General features: G+C 38.7%; 1 protein-coding gene across 1 annotated transcript; it reads right to left on the bottom strand.

Moving 5' to 3' along the window:
• Positions 1-12,221: 12,221 nt before the first annotated feature.
• On the bottom strand, positions 12,222-13,822 carry LOC126188262 (uncharacterized). The gene is made up of 2 exons (XM_049929828.1): positions 13,654-13,822; positions 12,222-13,503 (listed from the first exon to the last, which is right to left on the bottom strand). The coding sequence occupies exons 1-2, from the start codon at positions 13,658-13,660 to the stop codon at positions 12,992-12,994; spliced, it is 519 nt and encodes a 172-aa protein (XP_049785785.1). The 5' UTR covers positions 13,661-13,822; the 3' UTR covers positions 12,222-12,991.
• Positions 13,823-18,216: the final 4,394 nt, after the last annotated feature.

The following is an 18,216-nucleotide window of genomic DNA, read 5'->3' as shown; positions in this document are numbered from 1 at the left end:
TGAGGAGCTATGAGGGTTGCCCAGAAAGAAACACACCACATTTTTTTCTTCAACAATTCTTTATTGAACATAATGAGAAAGACATACATGAAATAATTGTGTTTTATCTACACACACTATTTATCCACGTAATCTCCATCCCATTCTATGGCCTTCCTCCAGCATGAAACAAGGGTTTGTCTGCCCTGTTGGTACCAATCCTTGTCCTAGTGGCAGAGTCAGTGCTTCACTGCATGAATCACCTCGTTATCATCCTCAAAATGTCATCCATGAATGGCACCCTTTAATGGCCCACACAAGTGGGTGTCTGAGGGGACAAGGTTGGGGTGATAGTGTGGATGGGGTAACATTGTCCAACCCTGTTTTGCGACGTGTTTAGCAGTCCTCAGACTTGTGTGGGGCTGAGCGTTGTCGTGTTGCAGCAACACCTCCTGGCTTACTGTGGCGCTAAAGTCACTGGAAGCGTGTCTTGAGTTTGGTTAATGTGTTGACATATGTCTCTGAATTAATGGTACCGCGTCTTGGCATCACTTGAATGAATATCGCACTTTCGCAGTCCCAGAACATGGTGATCATGATGTTACTGGCAGAAGCAGTTGCTTTGAATTTTTTCTTGTGTGTGGAGTGGGAATGGCACCATTCCACCAACTGTTGTTGACGGTGAATCCAGGTTTCATCACCTGTCACAGTCCGGGACAAGAGGACCTCTCACTCGGCTTCAAAATGTTGCAACAAATCTTTTTTCTGTGTGATTTGTGATCAACTGTTAGACTCCACGAACTCGTCAAACACAGACTTTTGAATATCCAAGAGTGCGGATCATTGCATCCACACTTCCTTTGCTGATTCACAGATACAGCGCCAACTGCCGAGTCTTAATGCGTCTGTCCTCATGAAAGTCAACATCAGCTCACTGCAACATGTCAGGCGTGGCAGCCGTGGATGGTCTCCTCGACTGCTGCAAGACGTAGAGATCCAGCAAACCGCCTTCTGATGACCTCACCCTCCGTGTCCAGCGACTAACTGTACTTCTGTTGACAGCGGATACTCAATAGACTTTGCATAGGTGGTTGTGATTATTCCTCACAGTTTCTTTCTCTGCAGTGAGAAATTCAATGATGGCATGTTGCGTTGTAACCTAAGTCACCTACAGATACCATTTTGAAACTGTCCTGCTGCTATGCTACCTATCAGAAGCGACAAACTTGGGGCACTCACTCAGTACACTTCAAATATCACATTCATAAAGTTTTACATTCATAGGGTTTTCAGTTGAAACTTACAGGCTGAGAGGTCGTGGTCGATGTATAAAATTTCCACCTACCGTTTCATCTCCATCTGCGGGAGACATCTTCTGAGGTTGTCCGGCTACTGCCACTGAGGCTCCAGGTACTCTCTCATTTGTAGAGCATATAGAGGGCACCACCATTCATCATTTGATGCCGACGGTATGCCTATCGTTGGAAGGCGTCATCATTCTCGATTAAGAGTAATCGATTGTCATTCTGCTGGCGCAACGTCGACATCCATATTTTGTCTAACGTTAAAACTTCCTCTTTTCTATTAAAATTGTTATGGTGTTTGTGAATCTCTATTGCTTCTCTCTACATTCACACATGATAGTGGGATTTTCATGCTAGAATGCTTGTCTCATTAAATTTAATTTCGTGGTTCCCATCTCGAAAAACATGCTCAGCTACGGCCGGTTTTTCAATGCGTCCTAAGCAACAGTTTATTTTATGTTCGTCTAAGTGGTTGTTTACACTTCTTTTTGTTGTTCCAATATACACTTGTCCACAACTGCATGGAATTTTGTACACCCCAGGTGTTGCCAGGGGGTGTCGGGCGTCTTTTGCAGTTCTTAAATATTCCTTAATCTTCTTGGTGGGTCTGAAGATTGTTTCGATTCCATACTTGGCCAGAACTTCCCCAATACGGTCCGTGACTTTATCAATGAACAGTAGGACAACTTTTCCAGTAGGTGACCATTGTTGCTCTGGACTTCTCGCTTCTTTTCTTCTTTGATGGAGGGCTTGATCAATTTCCTTGCTGGTATATCCGATTTTCATGAAGGCTGACCGTAAGTGATTTAGTTCATCTTGTAAGTAAGCTGGTTCGCAGATTTTGCTGGCTCTGCCCACCAAGGTTTTCATGACACCTCTTTTTTGCCTAGGATGATGGTTTGATTCCTTGTGGAGGTATCGATCCATGTGAGTGTTCTTTCTATATACCTTGTGGCCCAGAGTCCCATCCACCCATTTAATTACCGACACATCCAGGAAATTGAGTTGACTGTTGCTATCTTTCTCCATCGCAAACTGTATCTTTGGGTTAATACTGTTTAGATGCACCAAGAAGACATCCAGCTTTTCTTCACCATGAGTCCACACTACAAATGTGTCATCAACATAGCAGTACCATTTAGCTGGCTTTTTACTGGCAGTCTGGAGCGCTCGCTGTTCGAAGATCTCCATAAATAAATTGGCAACAGCAACTTACAAGATGAACTAAATCACTTACGGTCAGCCTTCATGAAAATCGGATATACCAGCAAGGAAATTGATCGAGCCCTCCATCAAAGAAGAAAAGAAGCCGGAAATCCAGAGCAACAATGGTCACCTACTGGAAAAGTTTTCCTACCATTCATTAACAAAGTCACGGACCATATCAGGAAAGTTCTGGCCAAGTATGGGATCAAAACAATCTTCAGACCCACCAAGAAGATTAAGGAATATTTAAGAACTGCAAAAGAAGCCCGACGCCCCGTAGCAACATCTGGCGTATACAAAATTCCAAGCAGTTGTGGACAAGTATATACTGGAAAAACGAAAAGAAGTGTAAACACCCACTTAGCCGAACATAAACAAAACTGTCACTTAGGACACATCGAAAAATAGGCCGTAGCTGAGCATGTTTTTTTGAGATGGGAACCATAAAATTAGATTTAATGAGACAAGCGTTCTAGCACGAACACCCCACTATCATGCGCGCATGTATAGAGAAGCAATAGAGATTCACAAACACCATAAAAATTATAATAGGAAAGAGGAAGTTTTAAAATTAGACAAAATATGGATATCGACGTTGCGCCAGCAGAATGACAATTGATTACTCTTAATCAAGAAAGACGACGCCTTCCAACGATAGGCATACCATCAGCATCATGTGACGAATGGTGGTGCCCTCTATGTGCTCTACAAATGCGAAAATACCTGGAGCCTCAGTGGCAGTAGCCGGACGACCACAGAAGATGTCTCCCGCAGATGGAGATGAAACAGTTGGTGGAAATTTTATACATCGACCACAGTCTCTCAGCCTGGAAGTTTCAACTGAAGACAACACCAGCCATGAAAGTCTACATTGTATGACTCGTACTGTTGTTCTCGGTTGAGAGAGAGAGGGGGGAAAAAAACCTGGTTCATTGCTTTCTGGGCAACCCTCTTCATAAAAGAATTGCATAAATTTCTTCACTGAAAGCCAGTCAACCAGAACAAGGATATAAATTTTCTACTCCCCCCCCCCCAATACTTTCTGAAATATAAGTACCTTTTGCTAAATCTCTGTACCAGTTACTGGACTTCCTTTAGCATGTAGTTGAGTAAACCACGACCAGTGGCATCACCAATCTTTTTGTAATCTGATATTTTTATGGTTTTACAATCTGTGATTTTTTTTCTTTTTTTAATAGATGAACAAAATGCTTTGCCACTCTTTCATGGTTTCCCCATTGTCCCATCATTTCAGTATTAAACTTCTGTCTCCACTGAAACAAATTCACTCTTCTGTTTTGATGTCAGCACTCACATTAGTGCAAAATGTGTGTAACGATAATAAATACGTAACATGATCTGATTATACATACACTGCACTAAACCTGAGTGGGCATTGGCTGACTGGCACTGTGTGAAACAAAGCAGTAACAGCTAAAGTGGGCATGATTATAAACTGTCCATGCGTATGCATCTGGGCTACTGATCACACCCACTCCTTGCATATTTTTTATTCTATCCATGATATTCTTTTGATTTTTTTAAACATAGTAATCATCCATAACCCATTTCGGGTTAAACAAGACTCAAATTGCCAGGGCTTGAATTATCGAAGCCATACTGTACATTAATACTACTAGTAACTGGTTGTTACTACACTTTACATAAAGTTGCTTTTGGCAACCCCTCCTACACACAAAGATTTATGAAACTGTGTGAATGAACGAAACTTCATTCACCCCACATAACATGAGAAATGGCAATGCTGTAGTGTTCTGGTAAATTTTCTGGATTAGGTTGCTGAGACCTCTGGAAGTTCTGGTAAGCTGCATCTACAGAAATTTGGAAATGCTGATCATTGTACAATGGTGAATTCTCACACAGATTTGTTCGCCTAGTAACAAAGTGTACATAGAACATGAGAAAGTCAAGCCATGCCATAAACTCCATAGACATAACATGCTGGTCAAGAGTAAATTTATTTATATGTTCCGCAAACCACAGTGAAATTCATGGAAAAGGTTCATTACCATTGTACCACATAGCGGTTTCTTCCAATTCCAATTGTGCAAGGAGGACAAAACGAATAACTATTTAAACTGATCTTTGTGTGATCTCATCAGTCTAATTTTATCATTGTGGTCCCTACGGTAAGAGTATGTAGGGGGTTGATATATATTTCTATATTTTCTGTTTCATACTGGTTCCTGAAACATGTTTACTAGGCTTCTGCAGGATAACTGGCATCTGTCTTCAAGTATCTGCCAGTTATAGTTTTCCAGTAATTATGTGAGTCAACCAGACCTGTGATCATTCACATTATCATTCTCTGAATACGTTTACTATCCCTTCTTAGCCCTACATGGTATAGGTCACATATACTCTAAGAATATTCCAGGATGGGCAAACTACTTTGTAGGTTGACTGGATTTTACCAGTATCCCACCAATGAACCAAGGTCTGCCACTTGATTTACCCTTGATTGAGCCTATGTGATCATTCAGCTTCATACCCTATAAATAATTAGACGGGGGTTAATTAGGAGGATGCTGTCGTCATGAAAAACAAAACTAACATTCTTTGGGTCGAAGCATGAAATTTTAGATCCCTCAATCAGGTAGGTAGATTAGACAATTTAAACAGGGAAATTGATGGTTGAAGTTAGATATGGTGGGAATTAGTGAAGTGCAGTGACGGGCTGAACAGGGCTTCTGGTCAGTTGAGTGTAAAGGCATTACTGTAACAGAGATAGAAATGACGCCAATACCCACCGTAACAGTAAAAGTTTATATGCCTACTAGCTCAGCAGATGATAATGAATTCTGTGCAGAGAATAATTTAAACATTGCAAACACTTGATTTAAGGAGCATGAAAGAAGGCTATTTATGTGGAAGATGCCAGAAGACATCAGGAGGTTTCAGACAGATCACATAAGTCAGAAAAGATATTTTGAAATCAGATTTCAAACTGCAAAACATTTCCTGGGGAGATGACGTGCCTGAACACAATTTATTGGTTATGAACTGCAATTAAACCTGAAGAATCTGTATAAATGTATGAAATGAGGAAATGGGACTGGGTTAATGGAAAGAACTGGAGATTGGTGAGAGCTTCTGATGAACACAGAAAATGACTCCAATAGAAAATGAATCGGTAGCTTTGAGATACTCATAAGACGATGAAATATATAAAAAAAAGACAAGGCCTGGTAGAAATTTTTGGCTAACAAGCATGATATTTAAGTTAATGATGAAGGATAAAATATAAAAATGTACAACATGAGACCCGTGATGAGAGAAGTGTAAAATACCTAAGCAGGGTGAAATGCAAGGCTGTAGAAGCAAGCACGATTTGGGAAAAAGATAGATGTTGCCCCTAAGAAAATCTAAGATTCCTTTGGACAAAAGAGATCAGATGGCAAGCCAGTATGGACCAACAAAGGGAAAGGTGGGAGGTATATACAGAAGGACTACAGTGAAATGAACTTAAAAGCAATGTTACATGAGGGGAAAATGAAGTAGATAAAGATGAGAGGGGACAGAGAGGAATTTGACAGAGCACAGAAAGATCCAAGTTGAAATAAGACCTCTGGGGTCGACAGCATTTCCTCAGAATTATTGATGTCCTTGGGGGAGGCAATGATGAGGAAACTATTCCACCTGTTTTACAAGACCCATGAGAAGGGCAAAAATCCCCAGACTTCAAGAAGAATGTAATAATTCTAACCCAAGAGAGGTAAGTCATGTTTACAGAACATTAACAGTAACTGTTTCAGAAAAATGGGGAAAATGGCAGGAACTGACTTCAGTGAAGATCAGCTTGGATTCCTGATAAATGTAGGAACACATGAGACTATACAGACCCTACAACCTACCTTAAAAGAGAGGCTGAAGAAGGGAAAACTTACATAAGCAGAATTTTTAGATTTAGTGAAAGAATTGGCAATGCTGATTGGACAACATTCTTTGAAATTCTGAAGATATCACAGATAAAATAAGGGCAGTCAGAGGTTACATACAACTTATACAGAAACCAGACTGCAGTTATAAGAGCTCAAGGATATGAAAGGGAAGCACTGGATGAAATATTTAAGGGTTGCTGACTACATTCTAATTCCACCAGGTGAGATGAAGGAGTTAAAAGAACTGTAGAACAGCCTGAGCTCCATATAAATAGTGCAATCTTCAGTTAAACCTAATTGTTACATTTTGGCCTTTGTCACTCTCTGCAATTTTTTCCTCCCCCCACTCCACTATCAAATTTGTGATTCTTGATGCTTCGGGATATGTCCTGTCAACCAATTCCTCTGTGTAGTCAGTTTGTGCTATAATATTTGCCCCAATTCTATTTAGTACCTATTAGTTAGTTATTCTTTCTAGTCATCTAATCTTCTCAAGCAGCACATTTAAATAACTTCTGTTTTCTTCTTGTGTGATCTGTTTACCTGCTCAGTAACTAAAAGTCATGCAAATGGTCAGCATGTTGACGTACTTTGTGTGGAGAAGATCTTCTATAATTGCAGAACTGGTGTGTACAATATCACATATTAGAGGTCACAGTTATGAACCATATAACCTGCAAATAACTAACTATATCCATTACAATGGATAGGGTTTTGAAAAGAGGTTATAACATGAACATCAACAAAACTACAACACAGGTAATGCAATGTAGGTAAGGTGATGCTGTATGATTTAGATTAGAAAATGAGATCCTAAAAACAGTAGACATATTCTGCTATTATGGCATAAATAGAGATGACATAAAATGCATTCTCGCAATAACAAGAAAAGCATTGCTGAAAAAGAGAAATGTGTTCACACTGAAAATAAATTTACATCAGAAAGTATTTTTAGAAGGTATTTTTCGGTGTGTGGCATTATAGGAAAATGAAACATGGAGTTATTGGCAGGTTATGTGGTTCATAACTGTGTCCTCTAATTTATGACATTGTTCATGCCAGTTCTTTAATTATAGTACATCTTCTCAGCACAAAATATGTCAACATGCTTACCATTTGCATGACTTCTAGTTATCAACGCAGAAAAAAGAAAAAGATCAGACAAGAAGAAAACAATAGCTAGTTAAATGTGATGCTATATAAAATCAGATGAGCGGATAAAATAACTAACTAAGCTGTACTTAATAGAACCGGGGAGAAAACTTATGGCACAACCTGACTAGAAGGAGGAATTGGTTGATAGGACATATCGTGACACATCGAGGAATCAATCTTCATGTCCTCCTGTTCAGCTGAGTGGTAATATGTTTGCCTACCATGCAGCGGGCCAGGGTTCGATTCGAGGTTTTCTCTGCTCATTGACTGGGTGCCATGTTGTCTTCATCATCATTTCATCATCACCAACATGCAAGTCGCCCAATGTGGCATCACCTGAAATAACACTTTGAACTCGGCAGCCAAACTCCCCTAAAAGGGGCCTCCCAGCCATTAATGCCACACAACCATTTGTAATTGGTAATGGGGGGAAGTGTTGGGGATGGGGAGGGTAAAAACTACAGAGGGTGACAAAGGCTACAATACAATATTTTTGTTTAAACGAAGGTCGAGTAGTTATGTAGAGATGAAGAGGCATGCACAGAATAGACTAGCATGGAGATTTTGCGAAAAAAAAGCCTTTGAGTTGAAAACAACAACAAAGTAACTTTTGGGCATGGCAATCAACTGTTGTGTTACATGATGTGTAAACAGTTACTATATTAGCAATGTGAGCTATACCACGATATCCAGATTCACAACACACCTGGACACACACCCAGTGAACGGGTGAAAATATTTCTGAGGGAAGATTGGGAACACTCCAAGAAATCAATCTGTGCTCATAATTTTGATGGCAGTAAAATAAAATACAGTAATTAAAATTTTCTGATGAAAAGTAGCAGACATATCTAAGATCTCAACTAAAATTACATGAAGGTTTTATTCAAAGCATTTTCTCAATCTACCAAACTATTAAAGTAAATCATCAAACTTCAGCAGTAGAAAACTGCCTGATGAAAGAAAACTTCCAGACTTCATATGAAACGTGAAGAGTTGGTCACATACACTTGTATGACAAGGCTAAACAGAGGTGCGGGTAGGAGGCAGCATGGTTTAGTTCTAACACTAAAGGCAGAGCTACACTCAACTAATTCAAAATATAAATATAAACATTTTGTTACACAATATATTTTTTCACAAAAAACTATAGACTAATTTAATTCAAAAGTGGTGCATGATATGCGAGGGAAAACATACACCACCATAATACCAGAGGCAAAACAAAATTAGACATACCTAGGCACAGGCTGACAAGAACAAGGAATTCCCATCTAATCAATAGTCTAAAAATATTTAATAAACTTCCATTTTCTGCTCAGTCGGCTCACATAAGTAGCTTTAGGAGCAAGCTACTAAACTGGTTACTTATCAATCCTTTTTACAATATAAGAGAATTTATGAATATAAAATCAACTGACAATTTTTAAAGATTTCATTATGTGATGTTGCTGAATGTATTTATCTTATTTTATGGTGTATGTTATCATCTATGGGCACTATTTGCAATGCTCATTTAGCTTTAAGGTACTATTCAATGGAAAATTTTTATGATATCCATGTAAATTGCCTATTCCACCTCAATGGTGAATAAAGAATCTGAATCTGCAGGAAACCACCAGGCAGAGCATATAAAACAACATTAAATTCATGTCATGTTCATACACAGCATAATCTTAACAGGTTTTACTTTCTTAGGCTTTTGGAGCCACCTAGGTACAATGGTGACACTACTGTTTTAACACACTGACTTAAGAGGCTGCTGAAGCCACAGTAGAGCCTCAACTGCTGCTGTGGCTCTGCCTGGCAGTTACATAACCAGCACTGTGTGTGCATCACTCAACATGTTAACGAGAACAAAAATATGTACAACAATTTGTGACATTAAGACCCATCTATCTGTAATTCAAAACAACAATATGAAAAGGACAGATTGCTATTCAGCATATGGTGGAGACACTAAGTTGCAACAGGCACAACAAAAAGAATGCTAACAAGCTTTCAGCAAGAAAGCCTCTTTCTGAATTTGAAAAACACACACAGGCAGAAGAAAGAAGTAGGAAGAATGGGTGCTTTGGAATAGAAGGCTGTGTGGTACAGGGAGAGTTCCCACCTGCACAATTGAGAAAAGCTGCTACCCCTCCCTCTCCCTGCCCTAGCCACCTCCTTAACCCCACCACCCACACTGCTTCTCACATCATGCGCTGTAGCCCACAAGCTGGTTTCAGTATCCAGGGACAGTTGTGTGCTAGTTGTGACAGTGTGAATCTGAGTTTTTTTAATTGAGAAGAAAGTCCTTTGGCCGAAAGCTTACTTGTCTAGCAGTCTTCTCGTTGTGTCTGTCTTCAACTCAGTATCTCCACTTTCCATAATACTGTCATTATTCCATCTTGAATTTTCTTTATAGCTCACAACACCAACATTAGTACAATCTGAAGGCTTAGTCCATTTGTATTTAGAAATTCACTGTTGATACAGAACTAGGGTAGGGCATGCATATCAGTAAAATTGAGTGTGCTGCCCGTGAACACAGACTAACATTAGTTATTACTACTTGACTGCAGTTATCAGATTCCCAGTCAGACTGTGCTTCTGGGCAGCAAATAAGCTGCATCACGGCAATACTTTTCTGGGTTATATATTTGGAGCTCCATCATTTCACGGGACTTACTGTGAAGCTGCAATACTCAGAAAATTCTCAGTACTTCAATTTTTTTGTGGAGTTCTACTACCGAGTCTGAAGAACGGAACTTAATTGCATTTTATTGCTAGAGTTTGTGCTCAGTATTTTAATTTATGACAGATCTTTTCTATTTCTTTTCACAGTTCCTGTAATATTAGTAAGTATTTAAACACTGACATTTCAGCATAACAACAATTAACCAGTCTGTACTTGCATGAACATTGATTAATACACTAGTTGTCACACACACATTAATGGATGTTTCACTGCCAGGCCACAAGTGGGAGCTTGGTAGCAATGTGTCAAATATGGTCCAATGTAACTAGAAGATTGTGGCCAGTACTCCAACTACTGGGTGGATTGAATATTAAGAAATAAAACAATGATTTCTGACAACTTATGTTTATTTTCTGATATAATAATTTACATTCATAATTCTTGATATTTATTCTGCAATGGTTATCAATCTTAACTATATGTGGAAATAGTTGTAAAGGTATCACCCATTTGAGTCACAAAAAAGGAGGATAGCAAATTTGCCCCCACAATCGATTACTACTGATTATCTAAGAGTGGGGGAGGGAGAGTGGAGTTTTCAACCCACAAGATGTAACAAAAAGGTTTACATATTTGCATGACAAAGTAGGTACATTTATTGGTGACATTCTGCACCATACTTCTTGGGTGATCAGCTGACTGGTTGCATCAACTTGTCATGAACACCATCTTCAGGGAAAGATGATGGGTTCAAAACTGACTGAAATGCTGTGACAAGATGCCACCATTCAGATCACTCAGAAGATTTTTGCATCGATATGCACCAAGAAAGCCTCCAATTGAGGGTCCACACAATAATAAGCAATCCAATGTGTTAATATAAATTATAAGTAGGACATATTCCAAAAAATCTGATTATATATATATATTTTAAAAAAATGTATATCTTCAGCAAAATTTTACTAAGGGTATGGAAAGCCACATACATACTAACTTATGATATGATGTTAAACACAAAAAGTACTTTGTTAATATCTTAACAGCCCATAAAAGCATACAGTGTCTTGCATTCATACTTTATGTATCTACCACATACACAGCAAATACAAAAACTTTATTGGCCCCTTTTTTATTAGGCTGCACTCTTTTGTACTGTAATTCAGTATATGTATATGTAGCAATGTTTTAAGTGGCCCATACATAGACTTCTCCTGCACAATTTCAAACAAAGATTTGAAAAATCTGTCCAAGAAGGTTGCTAATAATGAAGCAGAAAGTTTTAATACAAAGTATGAAAATAAATAATGCCACTGTGTTCTACAGTAGTTTGAATACTGCAAACCTACCTGCAAGTAACTTTTTGCATTGCTATCACACGTTTCTTTACTGATTTACAGAAGAAATGCGATTGTAGAAAACTATGATTCTGTTTGGCATTAAATGTAGTAGTCTACCATGTTAGTAAACCATAATATACGAGTTTGTACTGACAAAAATCTCATCCCAGCTTATTTTAAAAAATCTGCATCTACACGGAACTTTTCCTACAGTCCCAATTTTTTTTACTTTCCTTTGACGCCACTTTTTAAGTCAACAGTGGTTCTTTCAGAAAAGATCACCTGAAGTGCTGCAATGCATTATTCGTCAGTTATCTACAAAAATCTACCTAGGGAAAATGGGTAACTTTGTTGAACCATCCAGTATTTATGACGACTATGAATCTATTTACACATAACACAAACTTTAATCGGCTTTGACTAGTCATAGGAAACTAGTAACAGAACGCCGTAGTCAAAAATGGTGACTATAACAGCTATTGACATTTACTTCAAACGAGCTGGGCTACCACATGGTATCTATTACAGATCAGTCGGCCACCACAGGCTGGCCTTCCAGTCCCCTAACTTTAACTGTCACCTATTCTAGCCTAGATCTCTCTACAAATCACTCAACACACTGAATTTAAAAAAAAAAATTATAACATTTGTTGGCTTCACCAACTGACAACCAAACTCGTGCTAAGGTACAGATCAATCAATGTATCACCAAAACTACTTTTCCTCTCCTCCCCCCCCCCCCACTTTTTTTTTCCACATTCGTTTGCTTCAAAAACTAACAAAACGGGTGACAGATCCGTTAGCAGTACGTCACCAGTTAATACCAACGAATCGTACGCAACATTTCAATTGGCCCATTTTTGGCTATATATCTAAACCGAACTTAATGTCACACAAATATACCACAGCTATAAAAGTCATGTTTTGTGTATCAGAATTTGCTAATACTTGTTGATTTCCTCTCGGGAACATGAAGTAATTATTAAATTTAAAAACCATAGACCTTGGCCTTAAAGTCAAATCTTTGCGCAACGAGCATTTTGAACATTGTACACTTGCTAGAAGCAAAAAGTTTGATACGTTGCTAAATCAAAATTATTACAATATACGATGGAAGCATTTTAGGATTACTATTACATTACAGTAAACTGATTCTCTGTAGTGGTGAATTCCCAAACAGCTTCAACTATTACCAATTAGCTAGCCACATGGACAGTTGGTGGAGAACAAATAAACACACAAAGAGAATTAATACTGTTATAATTAGAGCATTAAAACACTAGAGAAGTTAAATGTATTTTTTCAGAATGTTCACATTTGACGTTTCACACAACACCATCAGTAGGGGCATAAAAATGCCAGTCACTAAACAACCAACAACTTGGTTGAATTTGAGAGAAGTTTATAAAAGAAAAAAAAAAAAAAAACTTATGAAATTACCGCTTTTTCTTCTAACCACTTCCTAACATCCTCGACACGTTCATTGTTTGCCAATGTAACATCGTTTTTAAACTTCCGCCATTTTTGCTTCACATTCTCCATTTCGTGACACACACAACCTCCAATTTGCAGTTCAGGTTTATTATGCCTTGTTCTAAACATTCGCGCAGCGAGTGGTCGCTTTCTTCTTTCCAAGGCTGCGCGCAATTCTTCATCGATTTGTTTTTTAATCTTTATAAGGTCTTCTCGCCTCATTGCCTGTAGTTTAGCCCTGTATTCCTCTTTCGACAGCCCTCCCTTGTACTTACACACAAGAGAGTCCACGGACAACTGGCCGTAAATTTCACGTTTCCTCTGACATCTAATTTTTAACTCTAAGGACTTAGGCAGTGTTCCTGCTGGGACAGATATGGTGCGCCTATCCTCCGCACCGCAGACAGGACAGCCCTTCTCGGTATTTTCCATCTGCGCACCTCCGATTAGGACTTCATCGTTGAATGCTGTAAAAAGAGAAAAATTGAAAATTTCATTGAAGTTGGCCTACATGCTATCGTGGGTAAGATATTAATCTTAAATCGTAAAATACGTAACATGAATTTATTACTGCAGTGCAGTAACTTTGTATCACTCTAGTAGAATAAAAGTCTCACCTTCCATGGTATTCTAGTGAGGGAAGATCTGCTGCTACGCTAAACACAACGAAATGAAAAAGTACAATAACTTCCGACAGTCCACAGCAAACGTAGAGAATAAAACGTATTTTAGACTTCACATTTACCAATGCTCTACGAAATTGAAGACGCTTGCTATTCCCACGTGCTCTTCGGACAGACAGAAGTACAGAACTATTTAGTACCCCTAAGTGCGGTTGGTCGATCGTTGGAATGACGTCATTTCCCACACGTCATAGGGACACTGTGATACGGATACGTGAGGGTACTAGGCATCGAAAGTTGGCGCGACAATTAAGAACCAAATCACGTCGATCCCGCATCGACCCCTGGTGTGTCGGATGGCTGGTACAACTCGAGGAAAAAGGAACACTTTACTTTTAATTTCACTTGTACTTCGTCCCGCAGACTTCCACGTTCTGACCATCAACTCTTAGTATGTGCAGTTTTTAAAATTTTTGGTTGTACATTATCTCTTATCACATACTAGACGAGTTTTTTCTTTATTAAGCGTTTGTTTCATCAAATAATTGGCATAGGAATGGCTTATTTTGTACATTACACAGTTTAAAATATATTCTATGTTACTGGTGCAGTAAATTGATTCAGTACCATAAATAATTTTAAGCACATAATACATAACAGTTAAACCCTGCAAGATTATACACCAAAATGCATGTACAATCAAATACATAGCACAATAAATCATAAAGATATTTTTCATACATAATAGAAAGAGGGAAAAATTGGAATTTATGTCAACAGATATTCATTTACAGTGTAATGGCACCTATCCTGCAAATGCAGTTTTAGAGCCATAATGAAGTTTTGTATGTATTTTCTTGTCTTGATGTGGTGGGAACCTTTATTGTGAAGTTTTTTTCCCAGTATGTAGAGGTCCATTTTGTCTGAGAGTTGTCACTGTGGATGTCAAATGTTTGCTTGCAGGCTGTTTGATTTGTACATACTGCTTTGTTTTAGACTCTGAAATTTGCTTTATGTAATTAACTACCTCAAGAATGTACAAGGATGGCAGTGGTAGTATCTGGAGTGCTTTAAAAATGGATTTGCAAGAGTTCCTGGGTTCTGTAATTTCAACTGCCCTTACGGTCCTCTTTATGCTTTGAAACTGCTTTTGCTTATTGGCGACTTCCTCAAAAAAATTGTCCCATATTACAGCAGTGATTCTACTTAGGTATAATGCATATTTTTTAATGTTTCATTTGTTCTACACGAAGGAAGCATTTTTACACGATGGCATATTGTGCTTAGCTTCTTGCTGATGTAATTGAAGTGTGTGTCCCACTTCATGTTTTTCTGAATCCATATTCCTAGAAATTATGTTGAGATTAGAATTTCTAATTGCTTAACAAACAGATTTATAGTGAGAGTAAACAGGTGTTTGTTTTCTGTGGTATAGAGGTGCCTTATGCACTGTGTCAGTTTTCTCAGTGTTAATAACAACATTGAACAAAATCGTTAGTGGTGAACCATTCTGCAATGTGTGTGGTTCAGTTTTGTATTTGATATTGTACTTCTGCAGCAGTTTTACGTTTTGTCAATATATTTGTATTATCTGCAAATTTTACATATTTCTGTAAGTTGCTGGGTGACTACTTCATTGGCAGATCTTAAGGACAACAGCGGACCAGAAATAGAACCTTGGGGCCCACCATATTTAGTTAATTTGGTTTTAGACAGGTAGATATACATAATGTTTTCTTCCTGATACTTGATTTCTACTATCTGCTCTCTGATTTTCATGTATGATGTCAACCATTCGTGAACCAACACCCTAATTCGTTCACATTCCAATTTTTGAAGCAGTAAGTTGTGGTCTGTCACATAGGTTCTTGTGATGCCAAAATATATTGCCAATACTTGTTCTTTATGGTCTGGTGTCATAAATGCTTCATTAAAAAAATCAAAAAAGGCAATTTCTGTCGACTTGTGTCTTCTGAATCCTTTTTGGGTACTTATTTTTCTCTACAAACGTAAATAAGTATTTTGTAGGACGTTTTCTACAGTATTTTAGAAAAACCAGACAGCAAAGTATGGGTCTGTAGTTCTTTTCATTTCTCTTATCTCCCTTCTTGAACAGAAGCCTTACATTCACAATATTTAGTTTTTCTGGAAAAACATCACTACACAGTAAGAAGCAAATTCAATTAGATAAGATATACTTTTCGTTCGAATACATCCATAGTGAAGAGATCCTCCAGGACTTAGAAAACGTCATAAAAACAAGAACACATGGTAAATATTTACAAAGGAAATCAGGAATCCTAATATACCTCACAAAGGTCGCTAATGAAATGGTCATCATGGATGTGAAAAACGTAGAATTTTCATTTAGAAAGTAAAAATTACTTGTTACAAAGTATGTAAATGTTCAGTACACTCAGATAATATATCAGCAACATGTCACTTGGTTCTAATAAGAAATTCGTCAATGAATTAAAAGAAGTTGGTCACCAATAAATCCTTTAGGATTATCTTAAATTAGACTTAATTAGCAGTTAAATTTTTTATCACTGCTGGCAAGTTCCGGCAAATGTATGTTCATCAATCATGAGCACCTTTTTGGACCAAAGTAGATGATTTTAATTTTTGTGAAGAGTAGTCTTCTTTCTAATATTGATTACATGATCTGAGCCATGAGTTTGACAAAGATATACATTTTTAAAGACGAATTTCATTGAGGAATAAATATATTGGGAGACAGTGATTAGTATACCTAGCTTCCTAAACAGGCCTTTTCACCTGTTCTTGAGTTCACACCATAAATAATTCTTATTGCACATGTTTTGATGTGGAAAACTTTAGTTTGCTTAATAAGTTACCCCAAAACTTAATCCTATAGAGACATTATCTAATGAAAGTAGACATAGTATAATATGATTATTTCACTAACCGATCTTTCTAGGCTGTAGTTGATTTGCTTTTTATTGCAATGTTTTTGTCACTCACATATAAAACAAATTTGGCATCTGTTAGCCTAAGAGATGAAAGATCTTTCTATACACAAAAAAAGTAATGGCCCTAAAATGGAAGTAAAAAGGTGATTAAGCTTAGTATATATTTTTAAATGTGTCAACGTGAACACTGTATATGTCTGAGGAAAACTGTGATTTTAATTTCTTCATACACATCCAGTCACATTAATGTGACCACATGTCAAAAGCCTTAATAACCACCTTTTGCAATGTGGTCTACTGTGAGACTTGCAGAAAGAGAGACAATGTAATTCTGGAAGGTACCAACAGGGATGCAGAGCCATGCTGCCTCCAGTGCCATGACCATCTGCACTAGGTGCCTCAGTTGAGGATCCATGGTGTGAACAACCAGACTGAGGTGGTCCTATAGATTCTGAATGGATTTAAACTTTGTGGCCTTAAGGGTATGGTAAACTCCTCCCGTTGCTCTTTGAACCACATATGCACTCAGTAAGCTGTGTGACACATTGCATTGTCCTGCTGATGGATGTCATCATGCTGACAAAAAAACAAATTGCATGTAGGTGTGGATGAATTGTCCCATTGTTGGATGGTACATGCATAAAGAACACAGTTCGCAGGTAGCCTTGAACTACAGAATCTATTTCTCTAAGGAAGCAACAAGAAAACATGAACAACAGAAATTGAATCTCTCCAAAGAACACGAGAGATTTTCATGATCTGGTAAGAACAACTGTCACTCTGTGAATACAGTTCTAAGAAGGTGCAAGAGGAAACGCTCAGTCTGAAACCATGGATTACTCTCCATGGTCGGAATTAGTTGTGATCACGATTGGTGGTGCATTGGCGTTGTCTTCATATGGTAGTGCTGTATCGGTGACTCGTTGTTTACTCGGTGGTAGACTCAGCAGCGCTGTCTGTTGAAGAGCTCAGTCAGCAGTCTCCTATTGGCCACCCGGCATAGGGATATCATGAAATGGCTGGCGTCACATGGCTTAGGGGATGCGAAATAGTGCCAGCTGTGTCCTGTGATTGTGGCACCTCCACACTGCAATGGATGGCACAGTGAAGTCGAACAGTGTCAGCTGCAGGTGTCTGGTGTGACGGCAACCCACAGGGCATTGCTGTGTGGCTGGTGTGCCACAACATCAGGCACCAAAGGTACACAGCATTCCTCTTCCCTTCGGAGAGAGATGGCGAAGCCATTTTCGGTGTTAACGGTGGCTGTACTGGAGGCAACAGTCAAGGACATACCACTCGTCTTCCCTTTGGACGAGATGGTGCAGTTGGCTGGGGAACTGGATGGAGAGCATAGGCGCCATAAAAGAGGAGAGGCCAGTGCTCTGTCTGGAGAATGGACTCCATGACCAGGAGTGAATGGCACAGAGAGGCAGTAAGACAGAGGCACGTTGTGAGATCAAAGATGGCTGTAGGGAAGAAATCCCCATGTGTGAGAGAAAGCAGATGTCTGGAAGCATGGAACGAAGGACAAGGGTGGAACACAGGAAACAGGCAGGAAGAAAAGCTGTGAGTCAGCCATGTGCATGCCCGTCAAATGGTGTGGGTGGGCTGGAGGCCGACATGT

This window comes from Schistocerca cancellata, chromosome 5 (assembly GCF_023864275.1).
Source record: "Schistocerca cancellata isolate TAMUIC-IGC-003103 chromosome 5, iqSchCanc2.1, whole genome shotgun sequence".
NCBI classification, from domain to species: Eukaryota; Metazoa; Arthropoda; class Insecta; order Orthoptera; family Acrididae; genus Schistocerca; species Schistocerca cancellata.
This window is presented reverse-complemented; position numbering and strand designations above follow the sequence as displayed.